At 38.9% G+C, this 13,546-nt stretch overlaps 1 protein-coding gene across 1 annotated transcript in view; it reads right to left on the reverse strand.

Moving 5' to 3' along the window:
* Window positions 1-5,138: 5,138 nt before the first annotated feature.
* MEGF9 (multiple EGF like domains 9) overlaps window positions 5,139-13,546 on the reverse strand; it is an 81,350-nt gene continuing 72,942 nt past the window's right edge. Inside the window, exons 4-6 of the mRNA XM_080820338.1 lie at window positions 10,757-10,900; window positions 8,976-9,245; window positions 5,139-7,202 (exon numbers count right to left, since the gene is read on the reverse strand). Coding sequence (XP_080676464.1) covers window positions 6,751-7,202; window positions 8,976-9,245; window positions 10,757-10,900 — 866 coding nt within the window. The 3' untranslated portion in view covers window positions 5,139-6,750. The remainder of the gene's footprint in view (window positions 7,203-8,975; window positions 9,246-10,756; window positions 10,901-13,546) is intronic.

Consider the following 13,546-nt stretch of genomic DNA (forward strand, 5'->3'; position numbering starts at 1 on the left):
GATTACCATTCAATGGGAAGGTTTTTACTACTGAAGTGCACAGAGTAATCATCATCCAAGTAGTTGTTAATCCTGTGGGCATAATAAATCCTTTAGAGACTATGATTATGGGTATGGCCCATTCCTCCAAAAAAGCACACACGTGTGCACATGCGCACACACACACACACACATACACACACACACAAATTATTTGTATTCACAAAGCGGAATGCCACTTCAAGAATTTCACAGACCCTCTGAAGTACATGTGCTAACATCTCTATTAAAGAAGATATACTGCCTTGTCTATGAATATTTCTTACACTTCGCCAATTAAGTTCTCATACCAACTCTTGTATCTGTCAAGTAACTTTTGTTTCAAACCACAATTTACTGAGCATCTACAATGTGCCAGCACCATGCCCGATATTAGAGATAGAAGAATAAATATTCCTTGCTTCAAGGAATGTAGACTCTACTGGGGAAGACATAAAGTTAAAAGTATTTCCAATAAAACATGTGCAATAAGAGAGCTATTCATTAGGCAAAGCAGAGATACAAATTAAGGATTGATCAACTTCCCTTTACCAAGGGGTTGGGAAGAGTGAATAAACATTCTCAGGGATGTTATAGATAGAAACTGTACCAGCAAAGGGAGAAAGGCATCATATAACGTGGCACCTATAGGAAGTCATACATGAGTCAAATATAGTTGGGTTAGAATAGTAATGAATGTAAGGAAGGGCTGAGACTCTTCCTTATTTGAGAGTGAGATTAAGAAAACAGTATGGACATAGAATACTGTAGCTGTTGGTCTGACAACAGAAACCACAAAAGATTTCCTCCCAAACACTCCCTTTATTACCCTAAACCTACTCTTATTAAACACAGAGGGAAATATTTTGCCTGTTTTTTGTGCAACTGTCTGAAAATTCAGTGCTCAACATCTAAGGTTTAAAAAGTACTTTTTAATACAAACAACACATTTAAGTCTGATGGCTTTCATTTTGTAAGTGGAAGTGTCAGAAAGCCAGTACATTAAGTATGACAATAATTTCTTCATAAAAGTGTCTTGAAAAGCTAACTTACATGTAAAACTATGTCTTTTTAACATTCACTTAAAATAACCTCTTTCCAGCCTGTCAGTTAACACTTCTAATACTATCATCTCATGAAAATCATTTTGTTGTTTTGAATTTAGCCTCACTTTTTTTAAAAAAGATTTTATTTTACTTATTTGACAGAGAGAGAGAGATCACAAGTAGACAGAGAGGCAGGCAGAGAGAGAGGGGGAAGCAGGCTCCCCGCTGAGCAGAGAGCCCAAAGTGGGGCTTGATCCCAGGACCCCGAGATCACCACCCGAGCCGAAGGCAGAGGCTTAACCCACTGAGCCACCCAGGCGCCCCTAGCCTCACTTTTTAAATGTAACTAAACATAATTGTTACTTTGAAGTCACTGGTTTAATTATAATAGAAGATGTGGAATTTTTGTAAAACATATGCCCCGTATACTCCTATGGAAAAGGAATACACCCAGTTTTAATAACCTAATAAAGGTCTTCAATAGACTTTCATCCAAAGTATGAATACAATACTATAAAAGTAATATTTTTGTTACTATTTCCTCTTCATGTGCTAAGATTGTACATACGTTTCCTTTCTTTTGAAATTTTAATTTGTTTGGTTAGATTTCTTCCATGTTTATTCCATTTCCTCAAAATAATACCCAAATCATATACATTGAGACCTATATGTATAGAACCACTTGTATAAAAATACAAGGTGAGATTATAGAGTACTATGACTTGTTTTGTTGTATGACTAGAAAAGAAAGGAAAAACAGGGTTTTGAAGTTTAAATATCAACTGACTGAAGTTGAATAAGCCAACTGAAGTTTATAAAGCTCTCAGCCCGAAGGAAGGCCAGACTTACTTTTTCTTTTTTCTTTTTTTTCGAAGTACCCCTTGGATCTCTAGATGGCAACCCATTAAATACCAGTGAGCTTTGTCAAAATACAGGATCTTCCGGGGTATCTCAAAATAATAAAAAGATGTACTCTCATTGCAGGTCTAATAAACACATAGAACATGGTTCCCATCAGATTTATACTAAAGGAAGGAAATTTTTCATACGTATGAAAAAGAAATTCTAAAGGGACAAGTTTTTTCTTTAAAATTTTCATGGAAATCCCAGTGAATCTCACAGGGGACAGGCAAAAGCACAAACAAGGATATAGGTTAATAAGTGCTTTTTTTCCCCCCTTCAGGGTGTTTTGTTTTGTTCTAAGAGGGGGAATCTTACAGAACTTTTTTTCCTAAGTGGAAAAACATTATTCAAAGGAAGTTAAAACAAAAAGTATGGTCAATAAATGAAGGGCTCAAAGATTTTCATGAAGTGGTTTGAAAATAAATGCTCTGTGACATATACTCACATACTTCCAACAACTCTGACAACATAAAAAAAAAGCGACAAATCTACAATAGGTACAAATTATATACATTTATTTTTTTAATAATTTTAAATAACACTCTTGTATAAATTCTTTTCATATATTCAAATCATACACAAATTTAGAAATGCATCATGAAGCCTAGTACAGCCTATGTAGGAGACACGTTTTTAAAATTTGTGTTAGAATTTTAGTGACATACAGATGAGTTTAATGTTTCAGAAACATTCCCTAATCGCTCGGGCTGACATGTAATGCAGGACAGAGTACGTGTGCCTAGCATGAGAACTCAGCTGCGGAACATCTGCTCTGGGCTGACGTGGCTCACGTTGTCACCCCCCGCCGCGGTGATTGCATATGCAGAAGGAACAAGTAAGAGAGACTCCCAGCTGCCTTTGGAAAAGCATCATTCAACCACTGCCACCTTAACGATCCATAACCTTCAGTCCATTTGACGTTGTTTGACATCTTCGGATGAACCGGTGCGCTTTTCCTGCCTTTCACTCAGCAGAGTCGCTGGCTCAGGTTTAAAGAGGAAAATTGTCGCTAACCTCCCGTCACTCCCCTGCACACACCAAACTCCTGTTAGTTCTCAGACCCCATACTGTCCAAGATCATAACGGACCAAAAGTTCCTTGCAGATGAGGCCAGATCGCTTTTTACTTCTCTGAACTTTCTGTCGGAGAGCTTTCCTTGGTGCGTAGATTCAACTCCTACCCACACACCTCAAAGTATAAGAACTAGGGAATGTTCATTACCAGTGCTGTTATGTTCACCGTGTGTCCTACAAAAAACAGAGGACCGAGGTGAATGATCTAATAACCTTGTCCCAACGGAGGCTCTTAGGAAGACGTACTATTGCTTTAGCTCTCTGCCTCCAAAACAGCACGAGAAGGGCTAACTATCCAGAAGGCACCGGCTGACCGAAATGAACTAGTGGGGCACTGGGTATTGCTTTACTGACCAATTTTCTGGGGGATGTTAGGGCTAGAGAGCAGCCATGTAATCGGACACTTGGACAAATCCTCTCCCCCCAGATCTCTCTCTTCCCATCCCACATCTGCTCTGTTCTCTCTTCAAATGCAGGTACCCCTAAGAGTAGAAACACGTCAAATCCATAGGACTTTGTATAAGTGAGCTTTAGTTTTTATTACCATTTTTCTCTATACCTGGAGAAATTCTATTAATAAAAGACACTGGGGAGCTTGACGGTGCAGGGAAGGAGGGGAAAATGAGAGAGGATGAGCATAGATATAACAACACTACCTAGGGCATCTGTCAGAAATGAGTCAAGGTTTATGAAAATGAATGAATGAAGATATAATTATCACCCAATAGCAGTATCTATCATTTATCAATAAGAGTCACACTCACCTTATTTGAAAATAAACACATCTCTAATCCTTATTTAAAAATTCTTCCAATATTATCTCTCTAAATGACAGGTGGGATCCCGGTGCTGAACGCCATAGTTCATGGGGGATCCTGCTTTCAGAGGTACGAATATTGTGTAATGCATATTCCCTACTAGTTTCCTAGCCTGATTTTGCTGGTAGATCACTTCATGATTGATTTAAATTCTACAGCAAAATTATTTCCCCCAGCAAAAAGCAGGGGACACTAAAGCATATTGTTTAAAACAAATTTTAAGACCTTAATTTTTTTTTCTACTGGAAAGAATTAAGAACATTGACCTAGGGGCTGTTAATAAGTACTTAGAGGTTAACATTCCTTGTGATTCAATGTTTGCAATAGCTCTTAAGATCTGTTTCCAAAAAATCTCTATATGGCCAGAATCTGGACTATTTGGTTTTGGCTCTTAGACCCCGACAAACACTCATGCTTTCTCTATTGGGTTAACATCTACTTAACAAATGTTTTTTCCTTACCACCCCAATCTGTCATGTTGTGGGGGTGGGGGGCAGCAATCAGGGAGAGAGGCAGGTGTGTCAGTTGACACACTTCTTGGAATTGTGCAGTGCCCAGTCTGTACATGCATAGGTGGCAGCTGCTGGGGAAAGCACATTTCCCCTCTGTTGCTTGGGAGGATTAGTTCACTTTAATGAAGGACAAACTGATAGTTCTGTTTTCTTATCACCAATACTAGCTTCATATAGTAATCCTCCTGTGTCCTTTTCACAATATCCTTCCCAGCTTATGGTCGCGGACTGTACCACAGAAGATAGAAACAGTCACAGACAGGACTCTTCCCCCCAGCCTTCTTTGTCTGTGGCTAGGCAGTTTCTGCATTGGCATATACTTGAGAGAACATGTGCTTCAGTTAGGAGGCCTGATCCCAAGCCCGATAATGACATACAGTATAGCCTTGAACAAGACATTTAACCTCATCTATAAAATAGGGACAATAATTACTTCCTCAGGGGGCTATGGTGAGGAACAGAGGACACATATATAGAAAGGTGCTTTGTGAACTGCAAAGGGCTCTAGCAACATTCACAGATTTTAATACAATGTAATGTCACTAACCTCTACTCTTATGAGCAATGGCCAAATATTCAGAGTACCTCAGGTTACCAGAAGTCGATTATCTGTCTGTCCTTCCTCCAGAACATCATCTCTAAAACCTGAGAAAACTTAGGGGTGTCCTATAGAGGGATGACCAAATTCCAGGTTTTTCTTGGGGGGAGTTAGGCAAGACTGTCAGCTTGGATTTCCCAGGTCTGATCTAATAAATCTTTGTTTTTTTTCTAACCATTTGACAGTTTGCTGTTCCTAATAAATATTGTATTTGACTTCTTGCTGCTTGTCCTGGCTTGCTTAACCCACAGTCAGTATCATAACAGATGAGAGCAACAGTACGTGGCCTCTAGGGAAAAACTGTGTCTGAAAGCAAGGATGTAACTGTACCCACCTACCTCCAGAGCTACCCTCTAACTGGACAAGAAGATAGCAGAACTGTAGCTCTGTAGGAACATGGTACACACCTCCTCTGGTGTGTGCCTGGCATCTGGGTGATAAGCTTTCAAATGTAGAAGGTATTTTTTGGAGAAGGATGGAGGAAGAATATATAAATATTTCACAGGCATGAAAACAGGGGATCCCAAGTGATAGGATGGCTTTTCTTTTGGAACTAAAATATTTCTAATTCCTTTGGAAGACTATCTTTTACATTTAGAGACTTTCTTTTTTCATAAGGATATGTTCTACATTAATCTATGTAAAATATGCAGACTGGTTAACGTTGAATCGGGGGAGTCCTTTGGAGAGTGCAGTCTCTGTCCCAGCTTCACAATCAATGACTTAAAAATCTATTGCTTTTATCTATAGTAAGTCAGAGAACATATAACTCTACTTTGAGACTGAGAAAGGGAAAGAAAAGTTAGAAACATTCAACCTCTTATAAATTTCAACAGTGTCCAAAGAGGGACTAAAAATGACTGATGGTCACCAGAGTCCCAGCTCTAGCAATATTGCCATCTATGTTATGCTATTTTAACCAATCCCATATTTTCTTTTTACAACACCATTAACTGCTGTACAAATAAATTCTAGATGATAAAATATGACATGATTTTTTTTTACAAATAGATACAAATACAATGTTGACCAGATATGCTACATTAACTATATACACCTTATTTCTCTAGAGGCAGGAAGAGTCCTTATTTTTAGACAATTTACCATTTACACTGAGCCCTAAGGAGGACCATCAGCTTCCTGCTCCCAGATGTTGCCTTCATCTTTCTACCATTAGAATTTTATCCTGTGCTTTGATCCTATCACTGAGCAAGAATTTAGGAAGGAAAAATCAGCCTTTCTAAAGATCTTTCTAAAGATCTTGAGACTCTTCTGTCCTTATTTTAGAAACAATTGAGATTGTTTATTGTGATATGGCCCAGACATTAAACTTTCTTGGTGATGTCTTTTAGCACAGTAAAAGGAATATCATCCCTGACTCTCCTTTTTAAAAAAGGTGTCTCAGGAATGGAGATGAAGTCTTCGGGCAGTCCTTCCCTCTCCACTTCCATCCTGTTTCCGCTGGTTTGGTGAACACTTCCCCAGGAGTCCATTCGGAGGTCAAAGTAGATGTGGGCTGCACTGCGGGATTCAGCCTTTTTCTACTCCCATGTAGTTTGGTACAAAAATATACTTTACTACCAGTCCTTATTGACAGTGACTGCTTCAGATCTTCATGGGGGAAATTAAGAGTAATGGGCTAAGTGCATTACAAATTTGTACCTGGACATTTCAGATGCACTCTATGCCTTTGCAAACTCTACCCAGGCCTCGTCTAGCCCAGGAGCTGATGCAGTCTTAGTGAGCACTGTGGTCTAACAATCCGACAACGGTTCTAGCTCCTTAGGCTTTGTAGTTATGTATGGGAGTCGTCAGGGTCAGTTGCCCGTTGGGAGCCACTTCATTACCATCATCTTCCAAGAGTCCTGACACATCTGCATTGGGAATGCTGTCATGGTAGCTGCTGAAACTGATATTGTCTTCTTTTAGCTCGATGGTCCAAAAGGGGGCATTGAGTTTCCGGTTTTGGTACTCCCGGTACATATAGACAGCCCCCACAAAGCCCATCAGCAGCACCACCACAATGATGATGACTGTCAAGATGATGATGTTAAACTGGGTCCATGAAACATCAGCTAACGCTGATGTGCTGTTTTCAGCAGAGCTTACTGAAAAGATAGTCTGCAGGGTTGTGGGGGTAAATGTACTATTTATAACAGGGGTGGGCACTGATGTGGTCAAAGAGGCATTGGAAACCAAAATGGTAGAACCTTCAGGTGTTGGAACAATAACTTCTGAAAATAAAAACAGAGAATGAAATGTAAAAGACAAAATTATCTAGTTTTAAGAAACAATAAAAGAAATACACATGGGAGTGGAAGTTGATATGGGATGTTGACATGATATTCTGCTTTAAGGTAATGCAAGTTAAAAATAATTTTTAAAGAAATATAGTGAAAAGAATCAAGGTCTAGAAAGCTAGATTATTACATTCCATAGCTGTTCTCCATAATGTATAATATTAAATCTTTGGGAAAATTCTGATGTTGGAGTTTCCTATCCTTCTTGATTCTTGGATAGATTCATAGAGATTCCTGCAAACAGTAAATACATCATTATTGAGTCCTGAGTCACTTGGGTAAAAGTGACAGGGATGAAAAGGCAATCATTTGAACTAAAATAAGTTCAACATGTCTGATGGCATTTCATAAGAGTGAAATTCTCTTCAAAAGAGGCAAAAACGGAATAAGGAAAATTGTATTTCTAGTCACTTCTGAAAAACACAATTTAAATGTCCAAAGTTGGTGTCAGCCAAGAGAAAACACAGCCTTCCTTTAATCATATGTGTAGTAATTCTTCCTTTGTGTAGATCATCGATGATTTCATAATTAAAGTGCTAATGTGACACAGCCCAGTAGAAATACCCAAAAAAGGCTTTGGAATCAAGTAGATCTGTGTGACTATAGATGAGTAAGTGAATCTTGTTAACACTGAGGCTCCTCATCTGTAAAATGGGAATGATAATACCTACTTTGCGGAGTTCCTGGGAGGGTTAGTTGAGACAGTGTGCTATGGAATGTTACTGCATAGAATGTTCCCAGGTCTCGGTGTATCCTAGGCACTTGATAAAATGGTGCTGCTGTCATTCTAATTCATCACCACAGTCAGACACATTAATCTGTCACCAAAAGAGGCATTTTTTTTTACATTATCTAGTAACTAAAAAAAAGTCATCATGGTCCTATCAGCTAAGTATGAATGAAGCATGCCTCCAAATGTCACTAGCCCTCCAGGCTAGTGACATCATTCTAGCTCCGTCTTTTAGCCTTGATCACAACAGAATAAGGATATCAAGAAAATGGCAGAGGGATGACACTTGCCACAGACCATCAGCCCAGTATTCAGCATCTGTCAGGATATCAAAGAGTGGTTTCTAGAAGAGCATGGTCTAATCGCTCTGTGACCCAATAACGCTTGAATATCTCTAACTCATCCTGAATCTCTAATCATCAATATTTATCTAAACCTTTATGGACCTTTCCTGCAAGAAACATTTCGCCATATGAATAACTTTTTCTTTTAAAAGTCAAAAGGAATACTGTTACTCTTTCCTCTTTCCTTCACCATCCGTGGGAAAACTCAAGCCCAAAGTGAGGGCAGAAGCCACGGTGGACTCTTGTTTCTCAGCTGGAACTTCTGACCAGATTATAGGTCCCTACTTCCAAAGACCTTTGATGGTTCCTGGGAGTGATGAGAATATAGGAAGGAAAGGATAAAAGAAATGATAAGACTTTAAATTATTAACATAAAAATGAAAATAGATGAAGAGAAAATGTGGGAACCCTGCAATGACTTTGTCGTGGGCCTCAGATTTCTGGAGTTGACTTTGGAGCAGCAGGGGAGCAGCAGGAATAGAAGGAGATCCCTTTGGGCAAATATCTATCAAAATCTATTTCCAGAAAACTCCTCTGGTGGGATCGGAAGGTTTTATAAAGCTAAAGTAGGTGTCCTGAACTTTTCACTGCTAGGCTGAGATATTACATGTACCACCTTAGGTGAAGTTTTACCTTTCTTGATGCAATTTCCCTCGAGGTCTCGGACATAGCCTTCGAGGCAGTTCTCACACCAAAACCCAGTGGTGTTATGGAGGCAGTTGATGCATTCACCGCTCTCGGGCTTACAGATCTTTGGAGTTGTCATTGGGTCCACGTGGCCATGACACTGGCACTGGGTGCAGATGCTGTCGGAATTGTAGTAGCCATTTTCACACATGTTGCAGTTCTGGCCTGTGTAACCATCTTTGCACTGGACACACTCGGGTTCCAATTTACCCAATTCTAAAAGTGAGAGAACACCAAAGTAATTCAGCACAGCCCCAAGCTACAATTAAAAATGCAAAAAACTACTAGTACTCAAAATGGTTTTTAAACTCTCCCTACTATCTCCTCTCAAACCTAAAGAGACTAATGATCTATAGCTTATTTCTTAATTCTTAATTATCCAGTTCATTGTAAAAATGATGGGGGCCCAGGTAGAGAACAGAAGAAATATGCTTACATAAGGAATACGAATAATTGTAATGATGAGATACTCATGATTTTTTTTATTGCTTCTTTAGTCCTGACAGGCGGGATAAACATGACTTTAACAAAACTTCCTCATCTCTCCCGCAAGTCTCTTTTCATATAGGTATTTGGATTTGGCTGCAAATCCCTAGAAAGAAAAACCTTTGCTGTTTTTATAACACCCCTTCACCTCCTCTCACCCTATTCTCACCCCTCTTCGCCCAGAACTTCATTTTTCTTATTTTTTTATTTTTTTATTTTTATTCTTTTTTTTAGATTCACTTTTTTAAAATATTTCTTTATAGCATAACAGTATTCATTGTTTTTGCACCACACCCAGTGCTTCATGCAATACGTGCCCTCCTTAATATCCACCACCTGGCTCCCCCCAACCTCCCACCCCCCACCCCTTCAAAACCCTCAGGTTGTTTTTCAGAGTCCATAGTCTCTCATGGTTCACCTCCCCTTCCAATTTCCCTCAACTCCCTTCTCCTCTCCATCTACCCTTGTCTTCCATATTATTTGTTATGCTCCACAAATAAGGGAAACCATATGATACTTGACTCTCTCTGCTTGACTTATTTCCCTCAGCATAATCTCTTCCAGTCCCGTCCATGTTGCTACAAAAGTTGGGTATTCGTCCTTTCTGATGGAGGCATAATACTCCATAGTGTACATGGACCACATCTTCCTTATCCATTCGTCCGTTGAAGGGCATCTTGGTTCTTTCCACAGTTTGGCGACCGTGGCCATTGCTGCTATAAACATTGGGGTACAGATGGCCCTTCTTTTCACTACATCTGTATCTTTGGGGTAAATACCCAGTAGTGCAATTGCAGGGTCATAGGGAAGCTCTATTTTTAATTTCCTGAGGAATCTCCACACTGTTCTCCAAAGTGGCTGCACCAGTTTGCATTCCCACCAACAGTGTAAGAGGGTTCCCCTTTCTCCACATCCTCTCCAACACATGTTGTTTCCTGTCTTGCTAATTTTGGCCATTCTAACTGGTGTAAGGTGGTATCTCAATGTGGTTTTAATTTGAATCTCCCTAATGGCTAGTGATGATGAACATTTTTTCATGTGTCTGATAGCCATTTGTATGTCTTCATTGGAGAAGTGTCTATTCATATCTTCTGCCCATTTTTTGATATGATTATCTGTTTTGTGTGTGTTGAGTTTGCAAATGACAGTCCAGAACTTCATTTTTCAACACACTTGAGAGGCACTGATAGCTGATTGCCTGGTTTTTCCTCTCAAAATGAATAATTTGAGGAAGGCCTTACTTATAACACAGCTGCCTGTCGATGTCACTGCTGAACAAGGGCAGCGAAGACACTCTTTCGTGGCACCAGGACTCAGATAAAAACCTTCTTTGCATTCTTCACAGTGATCCCCTTTGCTATTTTCCTGGCAGTTTAAACAAGCACCTAAAAGAAGCAAATTATTTTAAGAAGTTAAAGATTTACTCTGAAAGCACAATAACTGTAAATAAATTATACCTGTGACCAAAAGACCTTATGAGTTCACCAGAAGAAGTGATCTGACAGGAATTAGATAGAGTTCAGTTTCTACCCCATCTTATTTCTACATTGGCCATGTCTGTGAGGTCTGTGTCCCCTTCTAGATTGTAAACTCTAGGGAAAGGCTGATTACATGAGTAGAGAGCACTAAGCCTGGGTTGATGGTTAACTACATATGGAAAGCAGGCCAACTTTTTTCAAATTAAAAATGAAAACAATCTAAAGACCTACTTAAAAAAATAATAAATGACATACTATTTTCATAGTTTGGATACTATAGTTAAATAGGTGAACTAGACCTATACGTATGAATATGCATGAATCTTGAAAATGATGTCAGTTGAAAAAAGCCAATTACAGAATGATTAAAAAACAGATGGAGAGTACTTCTTTATCGTGTAAAATTTTAAAAAACATACTGGGGCTCCTGGGTGGCTCAGTGGGTTAAAGCCTCTGCCTTCAGCTCAGGTCATGATCCCAAGGTCCTGGGATCGACCCACATCGGGATCTCTGCTCGGTGGAGAGCCTGCTTCCCCCTCTCTCTCTACCTGTCTCTCTGCCTACTTGTGATCTCTGTCTGTCAAATAAATAAATAAATAAAACCATATTAAACAATACTAAGCAAATGGATACAGAATATACTAGGTAAATGGATACATACATATGATATGCAGTAAAAATTAAATGTGGACTGAGGAGGTATAGGGGAATTTTATGTTCTGCTTATCTTTGTGGAGGGAAGGAGAAAAACAAAACTACGGAAAAAAAGAGAGGACCCCAATTGTATTTCAAATTTGCTATTTCAAATATGTAACTATATATAATATGTATAACTATTAGGCAAAATACCAAAATGTTAATATTTATTAATTCGAGGTGTAGGTACATGAGTATGTGTTATTTTATTCTCCATACATTTTTAAATTTAAAAAATTCAAGATCAAAGTAAAAACAATTAATTTATAGGAGTGCCCAGCTGTCTCAGTCTGTAGAATGTGTGACTCTTAATCTCGGGGTCATGAGTTTGAGCCCCATGCTGTGTGTAGAGATTACTAAAAAAAAAGGTAAATAAATAAAAACTTTTAAAAAATGGGGTGTCTGGGTGGCACAGTGGGCTAAACCATTGCCTTCGGCTCAGGTCATGATCTCAGGGTCCTGGGACCGAGCCCCACATCAGGCTCTCTGCTCAGCAGGGAGCCTGTTTCCCCCTCTCTCTCTGCCTGCCTCTCTGCCTACTTGTGATCTCGCTCTCTGTCAGATAAAAAAATAAAATCTTTAAAAAAATTAAAAAAAAAACAATTAGTAGAGAAAATGAAAAGGAAGGAGGAACAGCAAAGTGATGTGTTTTGTAGTGACCCTCCTATGGTACCCTATTAGTAAAGATATTGTCCTGGCACTGAAGCAGCACAGTGTCTGAAAACAGAAGATGAAAAAGTGCAGTGTAATTAACATCCCTTCTATAAGGGGCCACAAAGATGCACAGGGACTCTTCCAACTGCCCTTACAGGAATAAGTGAGAAAATATGACATAGAAACCTAAGACAATGAAAATTCACATGATAAGCCAAAAACCATTCAATACTGAAACTATTCATAAATAGTTGCATTTGATTTCTTTTCGTTATGAGTAAAATATTTACCAAAAAAAGGAGAGAGAGAAATAAAATGGTCTGACAACTGGATCAAAATTTGAAAAACCATATAATAACAATGTATTAACACACATGGCACATCTAAATTCTTAAGTGATTACAAGAGAATTCCCCTAAACTTCATGAACAGATGGGGAAAGACAGGTTCAAAAGCTTATTACCTAAACAATTAACTTTGAACTGAATCAAACTTGCATGCAAATGTTGCTTTCAATCATATAATTTTTTAAAGATTTTATTTCTAAGTAATCTCTACACCCAACATGGAGCCTGAACTCATGACCCCAAGGTTGAGAGTTTCCTGCTCTGCTGGCTGAGCCAGCCAGGTGTCCAGTCATGTAACTTTTTAAGGCCTGCTAGTGTTAATGATAATTTTCACATATATAACAAAGTGGTAGTATATTCTCATACAGTGATAAACACATGAGGTACTGACATCTTTCCAGATCTTATATCCTGATTCCTCTTTAGCTATGTATCTTTGTGACAATTAAAATAGCTGAAAAATACATACTAAGAAACTGCAAACTGCAGATTTTGGCTCTACAAATAAGATAATCTTTTGTTTGTTGTTTGTTTAGGGAGGAAGGAGGAGAGGCCGAGGGAAAGGGAGAGAGAGAATCTTAAGCAGGTTCCATGCCCAGCAAGGAGCCCAACGTGGGTCTCCATCTCACAATCCTGAGATCATGACCTGAGCCAAAATCAAGAGTTGGACACTCAACCAACTGAGCCACCCAGGCACCCCAACAGATAAGATAATCTGAAATGTTAAAGTGTTCTGCAGTTAGGAAAAATCAAAACCTGCATTATGTATAAAATGTGGCCACCTGCTCGCCCCTTATTAAATGTGCAACGGAAATAATTTTTAAGAAAACAAGTTCTGATAAAGTCCTGAACTTTG

This window comes from Martes martes (genome assembly GCF_963455335.1).
Source record: "Martes martes genome assembly, chromosome: 12".
In the NCBI taxonomy this organism is placed as follows: Eukaryota; Metazoa; Chordata; class Mammalia; order Carnivora; family Mustelidae; genus Martes; species Martes martes.